Raw genomic sequence first — 19,669 nt, forward strand, 5'->3', positions numbered from 1 at the left:
GTTAACCATTGCTGATCATTACAAAATATTAGGAAGAATTGAGTGAAAGTATTTAAAATGTATTTATTTTGGCAATAGAATGTGTAACAGAGAATCTCCATATCATTGTATAACACCAGATGACATGTGCCTGTGCACTAGTTCACAACAGGTTTGTCCATGAGGATGGTAGACATGCAATGAAGTTTATAAATAATTGAAAAAAAAAAAAAAACCACCACAAAACATCTGCTTTGTTTAGGGGGTGCTGTATCAAAGAAAGAGTTTTGAGGGCTTTTACTATTTGCCTGTGTGGAGCCTGTAGGCAAATGATTGTCATGGGAAGAGTAGTAATCCTGGGTCTCTGGATAGGGGTCACCCCTAACTTCTGCAACAGCAATGTTGCTTCATATTCTTTCCCCTGATGTATGCTGTTGTGGTAGGGGGTCTTTACACCTGATGGGATTTAACAGTGCTGTGATTTCGGCCCATTTATGAACAATCTGTCCTAGAAATCTGCAGGCTGAGGGGGTGGGGGTTGTATAGCAAATCTGATTAAAAATGTGGGCCTTTTTTGGTGAAAGTATAGGCTTTATTTAACAAATCCTATCGGGTGGTAAAATTCCATTACACCTACATGCTATCATCTCCCTCCCAAGGGAAGGATCAGCCCCCACTGTACAGAGTTGCATAAGGCAGTGGGAAGGCTGAAGTGTCTTGATTGTCACACTGAACCTTTGAATCATGTCAGTCACCTATATCCAGCCTTTACTGTGGATTCCTCACACACACCATGAGCAAAAAAAAAAAGCTGTAGGTACCATTGGTTTATATGTGTATGTACATATAGAAAAATGGTATATCTTCTAGTTAGTTGATGAACAGAGCTGAAACTCCACCACTACTCATCTTTCCTATTTATGCAGCCCAACAAAGTGGAGACTGTCTTGGGAGATCAATAACAGACAGCAGATAACACTACCTGCTCTCCAATGTGCACTGCGGCCCTGTTCATCAAATACTGTCCCATGGTGTGTAGCTGGTGAAGCCCCATAGAGATCAGGCTCTCCTCTTAGCTTTTTGTTGTGCTGTGCCAGCTTCAAAGTCTGGAAGCCAGAAGGACCTGTATTGATGACATCATTGAGAGGTAAATTTATCACACTTCCATTGGGTTTTATGTTCCCATAAACTTGTATGGAATGCAAAACACCATGCTTTGTAAATGAGCCCTTGTGTACAAATCCAATAGCATTTACAATGTAAAAAGGCAAAGTGTGTACCTCCCACACCATCTGTATGGGTTTACATCTAGCAATGAACAATGTGTAAAATGGATAAGGCCACAGAAAAACAAAGTAGAAAGCAGTGGTGTGTAATGGGCTGAATCAGTCTGGTTTGTCATAGGTCTAACCCTAGATTCACACCTATGCGGGCCGCGTTTTGCTGGGGCACGAGAGCCCATTCATTTGAGTAGGTGCCCGTGACACGCAGGGAAAGAAGTCCCTGCACTACTCTGGAATATACAGCCCGCATAGAAACCTCGGTTGCATTTTCCAGATCGGGCGGTGTACCATTAGAACTAATGTCACCTGCCCACGTGGTCTGGGTGGTGCAGCTGCACGGATTTTTGTGCGGATCTGCAGTGGCACCACCCACACAGATGTGAAACGGGTTATGGACACCTTTGTTGAAATACCTATGTAGGTCTGCTATCACATATAAATTATTCTAGAGTTCCAAGGCAGCTCCAGCTAAACCAAATCTTTTTAGTGCAGGGATGTTCTCTTTTCTCATAGCATTGAGTAAATGGATATAACTGGATTTTATCTATATAAAGTGAATGCAATAGTGAGATTTCCTTGCAGTAGGTTTTGTGTCAGTTGGACTCCTAGCACCCCCTTCTCAGTTGCCTATTTTATGTAATGTAAAATCCATCGATTGGATTTCTAATGCCTGAATGCAAATAGTGACAGAGGTAGCTCACCAGTGGAATCTGAAAAAAGAAAAAAAAAACCCAGCTAACCAATATACACGCAAAACAAAAAAGTTACATTAGCCCTTTAAAAGGGGCCAAAAGGCAGGAGCACTCCAAGCAAGGCTTCATTTGGACAGGATTTTTTCTATGCTGCGAATCCCATCAGCAAGAATCTGATTTCTGTGGCTTGGAGTGACAGCTGCATCTGTCAAGTATGTACACTGCAATGACAGGCTGTCAGAGGCTGCAGTTATTGGTGACTTCACACAGCCAGCGATCACCCAGCTAGCTGCTGTGATTTGAAGCAATTGCAAAATGCCTGTGCGAATGAATCACAACATGAAAGATTATTCAGCAAAGCTGCTGAGCATGTAGACCGAGGCTCACACGGATAAACCTGGAAAAAGAACCATTTTTGCTGAGAAGAGAGCTTGAAGATCAAGCATATTGTTTTACAATTCAGCAACTCCTTTACAAATAACACAAGAACAGCATTTACCATTCCAGGAAGGGTTGTCAACACATGCCGGGTGGTAATTTCCACCACAGATGAAGGGGTGCAATATGCATGTCCTATATTCATCACATCTCATCCTGTAAAGCAGGGCAATGAAACCATCAACTTTATAGAAGGTTTAAGTTATTACTTTGTATACAAACAGTACCGTGTCCATTCTAGCACCTGTTAAGAGAGAGTTCTAGTCAGGATCAAAATTGCCTGTAAGAATCGTTTCTACTTTTATGTCCTGTTACAAGACCTGAAGTAAAAGTTGTAAATGAGATGCCAGCATCCAAGGAAAATTTCTAATCAAAGCAACTTGGGTAAAACGAAAGGTTCGCTGTTGGATGAAATATCACTGAGTGTTGGGGCTACTATGTTGTCCATGACCCACAGAATTAGGGTGAGGTTTAGGAAAGGCTTAATTTCCTGTTACAGGCCCCAACCTCTACAGAAACAGGAAAGATGAATTGTTTTCTGAGCTCCTTCCAAAGAGCTACCTGCACTGCAGGGAAAAGCCAAGTCACATTGCCCAGAAAATTGTGAGGTGTTGCATATTGGCCAATACCCTTTAGCAGCCTGACCAGTATAATACAAGATACCAATGGCCATGTTCATTTCATTGCCCTGCACTACAATTCCAATTGTGTTACAGCTGAACATGCCCTTCCAATAAAATATGCATTGTAAACAGTCAAACGACGCCTGTCTAGAAGTAGTAGCCCTCCCACCAAGAATGAGCCCTTTCGCAGCAGGCTAGCCTGTCCTTTGCATGAGCAAGTTGGGATGGTTGTTAAGGACCCTAGTGCCTGATGACCATCGGACACAGCTTGTCCCATTGATGGGTGTTCCAGGGTAAATACTGTGCACAGTCTGGTTGATATCCAATAATAGGACAGCCTCCAGTGCGGGCTGTAGGATATATGGGAGGTGAGCCACAGGCATACCTAACCATTCTGAGGACCTGTGATGTCAGTCTTGGTTAATCAATCCCTCTCCTATAAGTGAAGCAGGTGCCCTTCCCTGCTTACAGGAATCATAAAGCTTTATAGAACGGACCTATGGTGGGCCAATTTGTAAAAAATGGCCGCTTTTTTTTTTTTTTTTTTTACAACACTGACTAGCAGGTGAAGGCCGTAAACAAGAAGGGTTGGGTGAACGGTGCTGAACCCCGATAACCAAATGAACTGATGTTCAGTGACAGTACAGTGCTAAGCAGGTTAACTATGTGTATATACAAGACTGATTCCAGCATAGTGTGCCTTCTTCCAGAGGACCAAACAACACAAACAGTGAGATGAGGCTGTGGCCAACACCAGAGGCAGTGTCTCTGTATGGACTCCTAAGATTTGTGATGGTAGGTTTCCTCATGCATCTCCAATAAGCGAGAAGCCCTGGCAGGGGCTCCTCAGTGTAAACATTAACGGGATTCCAATCCCTCCCCTCTTCCCCAATCCCTCCCTTTCCTCCTTAAAAGTCCCAATCATCCACAGCCAACTGCTCCATGTTAGATACCAGTCCCTCTAATCCAGGAGGCTCTGAACTTCTAGCTCCCTCGAAGTTGGTGATGGGGGACACTGGACGGAGGAGCTCGGGGAGGGCTTCAGAAGCTCTGCGCTTTATCTGCAAGTAGAAATCTTTGTTAATTTGATAGTCTTTAAAACAAAAGTTAGATGTTAACAAGAAATTTACAGGTATTAGATGCATTTTTAGAGTGATTGCTATATACAAAAACAGCCAAAAAAATTAACACAAACATGTCATACTTGCCTGCTCTGAGCAATAGTTTTGCACTGAATGGCCCCAATGGTCCCATGCTGATGCTGTCCACTCTTCCTTCTTCGTCTGCCTCCATAGTAAACAGCTTGCCATGGGAACAGACGTGGGCTTGATCTCAAGTCAGACTGTGTGAGTCTAAAGACACACATAATGTGCCTTGGCCCTGCCCCCTCTACCCCAAAAGATTTGTCTGACAGCAGCAGGAGCCTATGGCTTTCACTGCTGCCAAGTCTCCTGTGAGAAAAGAGATGGTGGGGGGGTTGGGAAAACTGCTGTGGATGGGCATGGGCACAGGTAAGTCTTTAAAGGGGGGGGGGGGTGTTGGGCACTTTTAAAAAGGTCTTTTACCTTAATGCAGAGAATACATTATGGTTAAAAACTAAAAATTTAAATTAAAACATTAAAAATTTGGTAAAAATGTTTTTTGCCTTTATAACCTCTTTAAAGCGGAGCTCCGCTTATTTGCCTCCCCCCTCCACTGCCATATTTGCCACCTTTTGGGGGGGGTACTTGGTTTTGACAGGTACCCGCTCCTACTTCCAGCTCAGTTCACCGCAGTGAAGTGACCCAGAAGTTCGCCCCCCTCCTCGCTCCCGCAGTCTCTTGCGAAACTTTCACAGGTCCAACAAAACAAACACCTTACTCCTGCGCTAGGAAAGGACTCAGTAGACCCAATAGGAATGTTCTGGAATATGTGCTGCTTGCTGCCCTCAACAGACCGGGGTGGTCCGAATACACTGGATACAAATGGAGAAACAGAAAAAGGGCGCACCGACCTAGTGCATTATCGTTTAAAATAATTTATTAAAGAAAAAAAAATAGGTATCATACTCACAATGGACATAACACAAGCATGTCAAACTGAACAAGATGTATGATCCAAACAACATCTGAGTCCATACGATGGAACCCTGGATGACCAACTTGCTAACGCGTTTCGAGGACACAACCTTGAAACGCGTTAGCCAGTTGGTCATCCAGGTTTCCATCGTATGGACTCAGATGTTTGGATCATACATCTTGTTCAGTTTGACATGCCTGTGTTATGTCCATTGTGAGTATGATACCTATTTTTGTTTCTTTAATAAATTATTTTAAACCATAATGCACTAGGTCGGTGCGCCCTTTTTCTGTTTCTCCATTTGTATCCAGAACTTTCACAGGTCCCAGGAGACTACCGGACCAGTCAGGAGGCGCAACTCACGCATGCACAGTGGGCACCAGGCTGTGAAGCCACAAGAGGTCACAGCCTGGTGCCCACAGTAGAGATGCCAGCACTGTGAAGGAGAGAAAGGACTGTGCGGGTGAGCACATCGCTGGACCCCGGGACAGGCAAATGTGTTTATTAAAAGTCAGCAGCTGCAAAAACTGTACCTGCTGACTTTTAATAAACACAAAAACAGCTGGAACTCCACTTTCAGTGAAACTAGTTTTAGGACCTACATTTGCTTTGGTATCAGCTTCTTGCACTCAGACTGAAAGCCTATCAGAGCGTGCTGGTTGGGTGACACATAGGGTGCTTCCTTCCCAATACCCCTCTGTAAACAAACTTTGGGACTCTTGTACCTCTAGTTAGTGTTAACAAATTTGACTCTGGGCCCATTCACATCTTCACTTAATGTATCAAGCTGGGCATCACAATTCAGACCATGGGTGCGGTTTTCAAAAAAATAAACGGAGGAGGGTGGAGTCATGCTTTTTAGTGCAATAAGCTGCACTGCCAGTTCATTCAAAATGAATAGGATGCCTCATGCCGTAAAATGCAGGAAAGGTTGTGGAGTTACATGGAGGAGTCAGAAGCATCTGCAAAGCTATTTCTTGTGGATCTTGAGTTTTGAGTGCTGCACTTTATATAAGGTGCCTGGTATCAAGGTGTAGGGTCCAGCTGCTATATATTGGTCTTAGTTCTTCTCTGAGCGCAGATTTTGGGTTATACTAAGGCTTAGAATTTCTTGTGGATAGTCCCTCAAAAAGTTTGCAGAAGGACTGCTCAGTTATCTACAAATATGTCATTCAACCCAATACAGCAACTGCAGCATGCCAACTGATCAAGCACTGCACTACCCTTGTAGCATGGCTAGAACATGAGCACATTTACCTGTTTGAAGAAGGAATGATTGAGCAGAGTGCCAGCATTTGGCCTGCAAAACACAAAAATATGAATTAGAATGCAGAAACCATCAGTGCGGTAACGGAAAATGCTGGATACGTTACAAGCTGCACCATAGCTAAACTTTTTAGGGCAAGTTGATGCTTTGCAACAGTTGTAGTTTCACGCCAACCCTTGTCCAGTAGCTACCCTACCACTTTGTTTAGTCTGGGTAGCATGTGACTCACTTCCTTTTCGATCATATGACAGTACTGTTAATTGGTCCAGGAATGTCCTGTGTGACACAGTCCTCATCTGCATGTAATCTCCTACCAGAGTGATGTGGACTGTACACACAGCTTCTTTTTAAACCTTACTCCCAAAGGCTCAATGGAGCTGAGGGCAGAATTAACCCCTTTGTGCCTAAGGGTAAAGCAAATCCTAACGCCGAAGCATAATTTTGCAACTTTGACATGTATTAGCAAAACCGTTCATATCACCACAACTACTTTGTACATCCAGGTGGATTATACCTTTTCAGGACAAATTGGGCTTTTATTTGGTGGTAAATGGTAATGGATATCTCCTGATTTTTTTTTTCTATTACCCAAGGAAAACTGGCCCAAAATAGTACATTTAGTAAATTTTTAAAATTTAGCTGTATATTGCTAATACCATAACCTGCCACCAAAGAACAGCCCAAAATAATTTCTCCTGCTCCTGATGATCACAATGATACCACAGGTGTGTATGTTGTTGTTAGTACCCGTAGTACAGCCCAGAAACCATAGTGCGCAATTTTTTTTTATTTTTTATTCTTCCATTAACTGACACTGATACTAATTTAAAAACTAAAAAAGCAAAACAAAAAAAAAACCTGGCCCAAAAAAAAAAAAAAAAACCCTGACCTAAACACTAACCCTAGCACAGACTTAGATCAAACCTCAATCTAGGTACTTTTTATTAGTTTTATTTATTAATTTCTTTACACACTTTTTTTCCCTCTTTGAAAGGACAGAGAGATAATGTATCTCTCCTCAATTTAGAGAGAGAAACCAAGGGGGCGGGCTTCAAAGTGACTGATCACTGTGATAGCTAGTCAAAGGCCATCACAGAGATCAGGTGACCCTGAATCGGGAGTTCCTGATCCCGATTGTTAGAATGGGACCCGGGGCTCTCAGTGACACCCCGGTCTTTGTGCTGGGAGCGCGGTGTGCTCCCAGTAGAAAGACAGGTATGCAAATTAGTGGCCCCATGGAAAAAAGCCCAGTTCTATGAGGCCGCTAATTTGCGTACGGTTGGCGTCAAGGGGTTAAAGCAACACTGTTGTAGCCTTATTGGAACAGCTGCTCATTATTAATACACGGTGCTTAAAGCTGAACTCCATCTTTTGTTCCACTTTACATAGTTCATTTGGGCCAAGCTGGCCCAAATGAACCTTGTCCGTCACTAACCTCTGAGACTGCTGCATAAACTGTATGTAGAGGAGGCTACATATTGCATACAGCATGGTGTGCCAGTCTGAGCCGAGACCTTCCTGTCTCAGACCTGGAACACAATAGAGTCTGCTGGAGTGGCACTCAGCCGTTCAGAGAAAGTGATGTGTTCTACCAATTAATACAAAGCTTCCTCTGATTTGGCTGAGTCAGAGAGGCGGGCTAATGATATCACAATCTCTGAATCAGCCAATTAGAGAAAGCTTTTTATTCAAAGCCGCTCCAGAAGACTCTGTGGTGTTCCCGGTCTGAGACTGGAAGGTCTCGGCTTGGACCAGAACACAGTCCTGTGTGCTGTACATAGCCTCTGCTGCATACAGTTTATACCGCACATGCAGCAGCCTCAGAAGTTAGTGAAAGATATAGTTTGGGCCGGCTTGTAAAGTGGAACAACAAATGTAGTTCAGCTTTACAGCACTGAAATTTACAAAGTTGTTCTCTCGTTTCCACTTTCTCAGCCTTAGACACCAACTAAATTGTGCTGTACCAAGGCTCACCGTAGCTCGGGGTTTCTCTGCAGACACTGCTCCACCAAGTTGTGAAAGTGTGGGGAGAAAGTTCGGTTGTAAGGGTGCATGCTGGGTTCCCCGTTGGATGGGCGACAGGAGGTGCCTTCTCCAATGCCAGAGTCCGCTCCAGAGCGAGAGGTCTTCATGGTAAGCTCAGAGGCAGGAATGGTTGCTGTGTCCAGCAGACAGGGTACTGTGCCGTTCAGCTTCTCAAGGAGCATCTAGTGAGGAGAGAAGTCACCCCATTAGTCAAGTAATATCATACTGGTATATATATATACACTATATCTAAAAGGTCCAGAAAAGCAAAAAATGTGGGCTAAATTATTTCTCTGTCATATAAAAGGATACGTTCACCTTTTATGACATAGTACACCTGTAATTAGAGTGTAATATGTTACTTTGGAGCAGTCCGCTGCAACAACTCCCCCTTCCCCATGAAAGCAGGCAGGGATCTTCTCCCTGCCCGATGTCACATTTTAAAAATAGTGCGGCTGCATGGGACTCCATCCTTGTCATCCATTCACAGAGTTCTACGAATTAATGAATTACAAGTCTTGCCTGCCACGGCAGATGGTTTGTAGTTCTCAATAAATTGTGAGGGTGCCGATGAGCGCTCCCATAGTTTATTGATTGAGGTATGTACAAAGAGCTGTACTGAGTGTCTGCAGAAGCCTGACATTGCACCTGCGATCCACTGATAGCTAATGCATTGCAGGCTGCAATGTAGAGAAAAAAAAAAATGATAAATGCATTACTTTACCTGCAAAATGCATTTATTATTTATTTTTATTTTTTTTACAAATGTCGAGCTTAGCCTAAATGTGTAACAGATTTAAAAATTTTGTATTAATAAATATACTTATTTTTAACTTCTAATGTGAAACAGCTTGTTTTATATTGTAAAATGTCTATTTTTCTAGCAGGGTGTTAACACCTCTAACAGAAATTCACTTCTGTCTGTGTTCACATTGGGGATCCTGATCATTACTGCCTGTCAGGATGAAATCCGATGTGTCTGAATGTGAGAAGAGTCAATTCAACAGGAAATGAGTGGGAATTCTCTTTAATGGAAAGACCACACTATGAAATCGATTTTTTTTTGCTAGCAAAGTAGAGAAAGGGTTAAAAATCTGTCAGGCTTTCCTTCCAGCTCTCTAATTAGGGAGACAGGCCCTAATGCAGGCCATAGACGGGGAGAAAACTGGCGGTTTTTTTTTAGAAAAACGAAAAATTGGTCGTTCAGGCGGCCGACGGTAAAAAAAAAAAAAAGTCGGCTGATTTTCCTCCCGTCTACGGCCAGCAAATATAATAGCGGTGTCCCTGCAGAGAGCTGCGCTATTATATTTGACAGAAGAAATAGAATATAAAGAAAAAAATATGAATAAGAAGCAGAAAAAGAAGAAATAGAATATGAATAAGAAGAAAAAGTTGCAACATTGTATCTATTTGTATCCATTTCGGATACAGATGTTTCTATTTGGATACAAATAGATACAATGTTGCTATACTTTTAAATGTCAAATATAATATCGGACTGAAATTCTTTTTCTTCTTCTTCTTCTATTTCTTCTTTTCTTCTTCATATTCTATTTCTTCTTCATATTCTGTTTCTTCTTTATATTCTGTTTCTTCTTGCTGGTCACTGCTCATGCGCATTTTTTAAAATTGGTAAAAAGATCGGCCGATTTGTCCATCATAAAAAAAAAAAAGTGTAAAAATCATGAAAACAGCCGACTGATTATCCCACTAGCGATCTGAAAATCGGCCGATTTTTTTTTTCGTCCGAAAAATCGGCCGGTTTTCTCCCAGTCTATGGTCTGCATAACTGTCCATCCTGATGACACCCTGCCTGCCAGAATATGAGAAGTTCTTGGAAGGAATCAAATTAACTGAGATACAGATGGCAATAAAAACCTGACAGAAGTTCTAATCCCTAAATTGATACTAAACCTTAAACCTTTTCAGTTTCCCTGTTCTCCCCCTTCCCTGTGTGAAGGGGAAGAGAGGGGAGAAGAGATCAGTGCTGCGCATGGTTGCATCTCTTCTCCGCTCTCTTCTTCACTAGAGCCCACTAGAAGAAAGAAGAGTTCAAGGATAAACGTACATAATATCTATTTGTGTGAATATGGGCTTCTCGTGAGTAAACAGCAGCAATACCGGCCATGAATACATCCTCTATAAAATAAGGATGTAGGGAAGATTCTGTGCCTAATGTAATCTAAGTGCACCATGAACAATTGCTACCATGTTTTCTGGAATTCGCAAAAGCAAAACGCTATCAAGATAGATAGTTTCTTCTTTAAATGCTTTCAAAAACAAAGAAGATGGTACCATTGTGCTTACCTGTGTAGCTGGCATGTCTTTGAATGGCACGTGTCCATTAGCAAGCTCACACGCTGTAATCCCCACACTATAGATGTCAGATTTGGCATCATACCCCTGAAGGTTCTGCAGGGGCAAAAAAAAAAAAAAAAAAAGATAGCAATACCAGCTGTCAAGAAGCACTTAGCCCTGAAAAAGGTACCATATAGACTGTATAATAAAAGATAGACTGAGCCTCATTTAAAAATGTACATTTAAGTGAACCTGTGCTTTGTTAATGTAGGGCAAAGTGACTGGTTTACTCTCATGCAGCCTGCGCTGCACCTGCAGATCAGTGTGACAGCAGCCTAACAACCTTTTTTTTTTTTTTTTTTTATAAGGTGCCAATATGCCCATTGCAAAAGTGCAGTGTATGTGATGTGTAATACACTGACCTTTCCCTCTTCCAGCTTCTGCTGGCATCACCCTCCAGGCTGCTAGAAAGGTCCCACAGGAAGGGCACTTGGTATCATTCCGCCTGGGACAGGAGCTGGCGCTACAGAGAAAGCATCAGCTTATGCTGCTCCCTCCAGCGGCTGCCTGCTTCCTTCGTTGCTGGCTCCATGCACTCTAATGCTAGGGGATGGTGGGTCGGCAACCCACTGATTGTGATCTGGACTTATTGACCCTCCATCCCAGAGCATGGGCATGTGTGTCCTTGATTTGAGGGCGCGGACCACATCAGAAGGCCCCACAGGCCACATGTGGCCTTTGGTTGAGCATCCTTGCTTTAAAGAACAAAAGGAAAACAAATATGAAAAGCCAATGGCAATAATAAACTGTATTTTACAGAGCGTTAGACGTACATTTCAAATTCTAATGTTTGCCTTGTATACTCCTCTCACCTGCTGTAAGAGCTCTGGACTCAACCAGGGAAGAACCCGGGAACTGTGCTTGGGGAAGTCATGGACCACTTTCAGTCTCTGTCCGTGGTTTATCATGCTCAGAATACTGCGCAGGCCAGAGAGGTACACCTTCCCGTCCACAGAGATGAGGATGTGACTGGCCTTCACACTCCTGTAGAGAGAGAATTATTCACTGGCTAGATTCTAGGAGAAGATACTAATGGGCTTACACTTCATTCTGAAGAACTGACTTCTGTGAAGATCATTTACATTGGGACAAAGTAGTGGGACACCCATCCCAATCTAAAGGCTGTTTATAAAGTTTACAAAGTAAAGCACATTACAAATTACAAATGACACTGGCATGCAGTATAGAATTCTTCATGGGATCCCCATCACAAAAGGCTGCTCCCCTGTTCAAGGTGGGCTGGGAACATTCAAAGATGGGACAAGAACAGAGATGCAGTGGGTATTAAGGCAACCTTTCAAGGCAGAAACATGAGAACGGACTTGGAAGGTGCAAGCCTATGTTTACCCCTACAAAGACTGGATATATTCTAATCTCTGTGAAAAAAATCAGCCTAATGTAAACAGTCTTTTCAATGTATGTAAAGTAAGTACTTTTCCTGTTCGGGGCATTTAAGATGTATCTTAGAGCAGGGAGATAAGAAGCACATAGGAGGGAAACCCCTGCGCTACCTCAATAATGAGAGAAAAAAAAAAAAAACACCAAAAAACCCCCCAAATAACAAAAAAAACACACAAGCAGAAAATAAAATAAGTTGTGATGATAGTGGCTGCTTCCAACATCAAATTGTGTTTCCACAATAGTAGAGCATATTAAAAATAAATAAGTGATGCAGGGGCGGACTGACAACACATGGGGCCCCCGGGCAATAGGGGATCATGGGGCCCCTGTGTCCTTGCACAAACTCAAAAAAGCCTATGAAAAAGGTACCAGGGGGCATCTCATGGGGCCCCCTACTGACCCTGGGCCCTCAGGCAGTGCCCGAGTTTCCAAATGGTCAGTCCACCCCAGAAGTGATGTAGGACTGCTATATTAATAGCTACAAAAAAAGTGACATAACTGAATAAATGTGCTCACCTCAGAGCACATGGAAATGCGCTTTATAATATCAGATAGACAAAAGGATCCTTCACTTTTTTAATCCACAACCATGTGATAGTAATCAGACACCTTTGAGCTTTCAATAGATTGTCAAACCAGAGCCAGGGATCAGTCCCTTTAAGGATGATGGAGGTCACACATTTCTATCTATTCATGTCTGCCCAGAGCCAAGCCCCTTATGCGTTACATTACACCCACGTGACTTCATCGCGGCTCAACCATTCAGTTGGCCATAGCCCGTGAACCTGGAAGACCAGTTGAAGGTGGAAGCCTCAGCAGTGGTGACAGTGTTCCGCTGGAGGGCTTCGTTTCAAGGTAAGTCTTTCATAATGTGCTAGTATGCAATGCATACTGGCACATTATGCCTTTACCTTTCAGGAGGAAATCTTTTTTTTTTTCCTAACTTTACTACCGCATAAAAAGAAAATATAATCAGGTGGCCATTTACTTTGCTGCCGCATGACCTATATTTTCCCTTTCAGTAATAAAGTTGCCAACATTTGACTCCTGCCCTGTCTTACCTGTGAACGTAACCCATGTGGTGGATGTAATCCAAGGCTTTCAACACTCCGAGCAGGATGTAAGCGATTGCCAGCTCACTCATTCCATCTGTGAAGTGTGTGCATATCAGGTCTTTGGCTGACCCTGTCAGGAGAGAGAATAAGCATCTACAGTCTATCAAGCTTGCTTCATTATGTAAGCCATGCCAAAAGGGCACACATGGTCCAGTCCCCTAATCAAACATATGCTGGAATCAGGTACTGCTCCATTGATGAGAAAACACAAAACTAACATACTTTAGTGGTGACCTTTAAAATTTTATGAAATTCAGACGGGGAGCCACCATACTGTTGCTTTCTGCCGTCCCATCTCCCAATCCCCTCTCTTCTCCTCTTTCGATATCCTCTCCGCTGGCTTTTTTCTTTCCTTTTTTTTTCTTCTTCTTTCTCCCTTCTCTTTCTTAGTTTAGGGTTACATTTTGGTTGTATGGAGTTCTCCCATATTGTTCCATACATCTCTCCTGGAGATAGCCCCTGATACTTTATTATGTTATACCTCCGTAATATGGGTTATTGATCCTTCCCTCTTGCAGTTTTATTACATCATTTTCATACATCCACATGGATCATAACCACATCTGTGATGTTTTTCTGTTTACTTACTTGTACATGTTCTTTATACGGCTCATGCTCTGTCTGTTAAATTTATGCAAAATAATAAAGACAAATTTGCCTTTAAAATTTAATGAAACTAGGTAAAACTATCTAAAGACTGTGTCCTGTAAGGGAGATTTTGCTTCCTGTCCCAGACACACAAGCAGGAACTAGAGAAAATGTCTTTAAAGTGAAGGAACATTCCCTTAAAAAACTGTCACCTGCATCAACAAAGCTCTAAACGCTACTTTACCAAAATTACAATTCAATTCTTTCCAGTATCTACTCACCATAAGCCATGAAAGGGGTGACCACCCAAAGCTCATTGTTGGCTATGAAAGTGGCTCTGTAAGGGAGGATGTTGGGGTGGTTGAACAGCTTTGACACATGAAGTTCCGTCTGCAGACAAGACCACGTGGTCAGTATCGACACCTAGAAATCTTGGTAACCATGCAACATCATCTACTAACCTAATATAATATAACATTTGCTCGAGTGCAGATGGGAAATGGATAACTGCACAATTTTTCAGGACGTGAATGGCAAATCTCTGACAACATAATACTTCAAAAACTGCCACTTATGCCTTACAGCGGGTTCTTGAACAGCTAGCTGGATGCTCTGCAGAGTGCCAAAGAGCTGCGAAAATTGGGATTTTTAAAATATGCAAGCAGGTCCTTGCTTGTCAGCTCTACCCATTCCCTTCCACACCTCACTATTGGCTCTTCATTGCAATGGGAAACCTCGCTAACCACTAGGTAATAGAGGAAAGCAGGAGGCAGAATAGGTGAGAAGAGCAGGTAACAATATGAAATGATTTGCACATCAAAGCATCCAAGTTTTTGTACCTTCTAGGTGGGCTACAGCTGGTACACCCAGGACAACAGTCACTTGGGGGTACCTGCTCTACAGCATAGGAGGCACTATTATGTTGCCACATGAGGGAAACAACAATTTCAACACTGAACTCAAAATGCTGGAAACAACAAAGGGAAACAACAATTTCAACATTGAACTCAAAATGCTGAATCACATCAATCGCTGCTGAACAGGTGTAGTGGATTGAAGTTCCATCACAAGATTTCTTTAAGCCTGTGCTCAAAAGTAAGCATTTTATTGCTTTTTTTTAATTTTTTTTTTATTTAAGAGGAAGTTTATCCTAGAATTACCCCATCAACATAAACAGCCATATAACACCTGTACTGCGATAAATTCATAGCACCATATTTGACTATCAATGCTCCAGTTGTCCATCAATTGGCACCGGAAACTGCCGGCCTTTTACCAGCGACACCATGCCCCCCGCACAAATATATGCACTGTGATTGCAAAGCCTGACTGCTGTCAAAGATATAGTCAGCACAAGAGGCATTGAGTGACACCAAGAGGGATGACACAAGTTAGGTACAGTAGGCAAAAGGTGCTAATTATGGTCTTTTTATAAAGGTACATTTATAAAGTTAGGAATCATTATATATTAATTAGTATGCACATTTCAAGGGTAGGGACAAATAAATGTACAAACATTTCAGGAGATTTGAAACGGTCATTCATCAGGGGGTATGCAACAAACATCGGAGGTTACAAAGAAGAAAATACAGCTGAATAAATGATGCAAAATGGAGCAAAGATTACCTGCAGGAAGGCCACCATATCATTGGTGCAAGACTCCAAGTTAACTCTTCTGATACAAACATACTCTCCCGACGGTTTGTATCGTGCCAAGTTTACCGTCATCAGGTCTTCAAACCCTCTCCCTGAGGAAGTGAAAATATCAGCGGACCATAGGATTCTAAATGGTACAAAATCACTTTGTAAACTCCGAACGACTTCTGCCTTGTATTTTTATCATTGAATACAAGGCTTCATCTGATAGGCCGAGATGGAGGTTGTGACATCATCTGCCCCTTTCAGCACCACTGCCAATCAGAACAAGTTGAAATAAATAGAAGGCTTCTCCTGAATGGTGGAGAAGCACTCAGCCTCTCTTTATATCTAGCAGCAGACAAGAAGTCGCCCATACACAGCGGCACTTACTGTATGTAGCTATTGCTACTACAGTCCATCACATCACACCCAGCAGACACATCGTTCTGTAATGGGAATAGAAAGTTTGGGCAAACTTGGCCAAAAATGACTATTTAAAGTGCCATTAAATATTAACTTCCATTTTTTAGTTTTTAAAATTTTTACATTTTTAAAATTTCTAAATATTCAGCAGGACATATATTTAGCTACAGGCTTCCCTTTGGATTTTAGATCAGTAAATTTAAAAATCTGAGTCCTCCCAGCCTTGTTTTTGGGCTCGGGAACAAGGAGTTTGGGTATATTTGCAGAGCAGGACTATCTGCTGTACAAAATCTATGCAGAGATCATTAGAGGAATAGGTTAGCAGGCAAGCTATTTCCATGTTACTATAACTGGTAAATGCTTGGCTACTATATACCTGTCCCAGGCTGGTGATACATAGCAATAAAACCAAATTTCTGCCCAACTAGCACAGAAAATATCAGTTTACCTATGATAGTGAGGAGCTCGTAACAACTATTATCCGGAGCGTATACACCCATGGTGTCCGGACTGCGGCAGGACGCTATGGACTCCGCGCTGGCTGCTTCATCAGGCTGCAGGACAGAACACCACGGTTGACAAAGACAAGAAGTGGAAACAAAGTGACTTGGTCAGATTAAAATATCTCACTTAAAAGAAAGAGGGTCATTTATAAAAACGAGTGCAGAGTACAGTACACAATAGCTAAGAGGGGCAATCTGAATAGCAAAATTCCATTTCTAGGTTAAAGGACCTCCTCCATGCGGTGTTGACATTTTACAGTAGTGACACTGGTCATGTGCTGAAGACAAATAAAGCTCAGCTGCTACCTGCACTGGATAGGAAGCACACTGCACCCGTCTTGATGAATACACCCACTGACTTTACATTAGTAGAAATATGAAAAATCACAATACAGAAATAATGATGGTATACATCACAATCTAGGACTCGCCACAATATTTGAGATGCAATGATATTTATTACATGTAACAGTTATACTGGAGTTATGTAGATCAGTGGTCTCCGAACTGTGGCCCTTTGCTTGCCCAAGGGACACTATTCTTCCCAATGACAGCAACGATGTGGCACCATTCATCCCACTGACACCAATAATGGGGCACTATCCCTCCCACTAATACCAATGATGGTGTACTATTCCTCCCACTAATACCAATGATGGGACACTATTCCTCCCATTGATACCAATGATGGGGCACTATTCCTCCCACTGATACCAATGATGGGGAACTATTCCTCCACTGATACCAATGGTGGGGCACTATTCCTCCCACTGATACCAATGGTGGGGCACTATTCCACCCACTGATACCAATGATGGGGCACTATCCCTCCCACTAATACCAATGATGGTGTACTATTCCTCCCACTGATACCAATGATGGGGCACTATTCCTCCCACTGATACCAATGATGGGGCACTATTCCTCCCACTGATACCAATGATGGGGAACTATTCCTCCCACTGATACCAATGATGGGGAACTATTCCTCCCACTGATACCAATGATGGGGAACTATTCCTCCACTGATACCAATGATGGGGCACTATTCCCCCCACTAATACCAATGATGGGGCACTATTCCCCCCACTAATACCAATGATGGGGCACTATTCCACCCACTGATACCAATGATGGGGCACTATTCCTCCCACTGATACCAATGATGGGGCACTATTCCTCCCACTGATACCAATGATGGGGCACTATTCCTCCCACTGACACCAATGATGGGGCACTATTCCTCCCACTGATACCAATGATGGGGCACTATTCCTCCCACTGATACCAATGATGGGGAACTATTCCTCCACTGATACCAATGATGGGGCACTATTCCTCCCACTGATACCAATGATGGGGCACTATTCCTCCACTGATACCAATGATGGGGCACTATTCCTCCCACTGATACCAATGATGGGGCACTATTCCTCCCACTAATACCAATGATGCGGCACTATTCCTCCCACTGATACCAATGATGGGGCACTATTCCTCCACTGATACCAATGATGGGGCACTATTCCTCCCACTGATACCAATGATGGGGCACTATTCCTCCCACTAATACCAATGATGGGGCACTATTCCTCCCACTAATACCAATGATGGGGCACTATTCCTCCCACTGATACCAATGATGGGGTGCTATTTTTCCTCCTACTGTCTGCAGGCATTATGATTTTGTTCACTCCCACTGACCACCAAGCATGAGGCATGGTTTACTTTCAGTGATTCCAGAGCATCAGAGTATTTTCTAATCTTACTGGCCACAGTTCGGCCTCCATAAAGTCTAAAAGACTGGCCCTTTGTTTGGAGACCCCTGAAGTAGATGACAATTAGATTTTTAATGGTCAGAATTAGTAGCTACAAACCAAAGTACAACCAAGTGTACAAAGGCAGTCACACAAACACACACTTCTAGTTTTAAGTTTTTTGTAAAAACATCCTTGTGATTTACAATTTTTCCTGGTTCAGCAATGCAGCTTCCTGTGCCACCTCCGGCCCTCAGTCTCCTCACTGTGCAATCCAGCAGCATCAATTCTGCCCAATGACCAAGAGCTGACCCACAGAGCAGTAATAAATATGGGTAGCCATACCAAAAAAACAAAAACAAACAAAAGCTTTTTTGGGGGTTTTTTGGATAGAATGGGGAAAGGTTGGAACTCGTGAGGTTTTACAGATATAAAAAAATAAGGATGTTACAAAAATATGTTCATAACTTTCACATTCTTTGACTGGTATCCCCATTTATTGGTTAAACTTGAACAAGTGCCTATATTACACACACACGTAAAGGTGTAAATCACATTTATTTAAATTCTGTATTTAGCTGTTTGAATGAAATTCCACTTTAACTTTTTGCTGGATCCTTAGCATTTATTTTACGAACATATGTGGGGCTGAAAGCCTAACACTGTATGTCTCACCCACAGATAAACATACACAGCACAAACTGTGGTGCCAATGTGGGTGGATGAACATGCACAAACATGGAGAGAGCAAACTCAGTGTATCTTGACAAAATTAAAAGGATAAGGTAAAAAAAAAGTGCATTTATTTTTTTTCCCCAAGGAGCCTGCAGACCATTGCACCCATGATCAGCAGATCGCAAGTGCAATGCTAGGCTCCTGCAGACTGTCAGGACAGCTCAATAGGAGACTGAGCCTTCTCCTGCTATGCCCCAAAACTCATCAGAGTCATCTTCTCTAAACTCATTCAAATCAAATCTAAAAACTCTTTTGTCATTGTCCCGTTTTTCCTTTGTTTTATCCTGTGTATTTCTTTTGTTTTTTTCTCTTGTCTATGTAAAGCGTTTTCAGAAGCTACTTTTAAAAAGGTACTATATAAAGTAAAGTCTATTAATATTATTGTTGTCTGCCTGTACCTCATACATTTATCATAGTTAACCTTTTGCCGCCCGGCGATTGGCCGAATGGCGGCCGGCAAAATCCCTCAGCGTTCCGGGTGGACGCCACCAGTCAGTGTCCCTGATCACCACCATGCCAGTTATATGAAGACGCTGTACTGCACTGGTGACAGGATGTAGAAAAAAAAAAATTGTGAAAATCATTTTTTACATTTTTTAATTTTCCGAAAAATGACAAAAAAAATACAACTTCAAAAAACTCGCCATGCCTCTTATGAAGTACGTCGGACTGTCTACTCTGCAAAAAGGGGTCATTTGGGGGATATCTGTACTATTCTGACATTCTTGGACCTCAAGAATTAGATTGGCCGTCAGTACTTCAGGATTGATCAATTTTCAGATCTAT

At 42.4% G+C, this 19,669-nt stretch overlaps 1 protein-coding gene across 3 annotated transcripts in view; it reads right to left on the bottom strand.

Annotated features, from left to right (window-relative positions):
• Positions 1 to 43: 43 nt before the first annotated feature.
• The window catches only part of STRADA (STE20 related adaptor alpha), a 32,030-nt gene continuing 12,404 nt past the window's right edge, over positions 44 to 19,669 (bottom strand). For 2 of the 3 annotated variants that reach the window (XM_089674667.1, XM_089674669.1), the window contains 9 exons: positions 16,337 to 16,442; positions 15,454 to 15,575; positions 14,109 to 14,217; positions 13,186 to 13,309; positions 11,536 to 11,707; positions 10,673 to 10,777; positions 8,315 to 8,547; positions 6,331 to 6,373; positions 44 to 4,076 (listed from right to left, as the gene is read on the bottom strand). In XM_089674667.1, coding sequence (XP_089530793.1) covers positions 3,924 to 4,076; positions 6,331 to 6,373; positions 8,315 to 8,547; positions 10,673 to 10,777; positions 11,536 to 11,707; positions 13,186 to 13,309; positions 14,109 to 14,217; positions 15,454 to 15,575; positions 16,337 to 16,442 — 1,167 coding nt within the window. In that variant the 3' untranslated portion in view covers positions 44 to 3,923. The remainder of the gene's footprint in view (positions 4,077 to 6,330; positions 6,374 to 8,314; positions 8,548 to 10,672; positions 10,778 to 11,535; positions 11,708 to 13,185; positions 13,310 to 14,108; positions 14,218 to 15,453; positions 15,576 to 16,336; positions 16,443 to 19,669) is intronic. The other variant, XM_089674668.1, reaches the window with a different exon arrangement.

Source organism: Staurois parvus, unplaced genomic scaffold (genome assembly GCF_062004578.1).
Source record: "Staurois parvus isolate SC_StPar_1 unplaced genomic scaffold, SC_StPar_1.0 ptg000151l, whole genome shotgun sequence".
NCBI classification, from domain to species: domain Eukaryota; kingdom Metazoa; phylum Chordata; class Amphibia; order Anura; family Ranidae; genus Staurois; species Staurois parvus.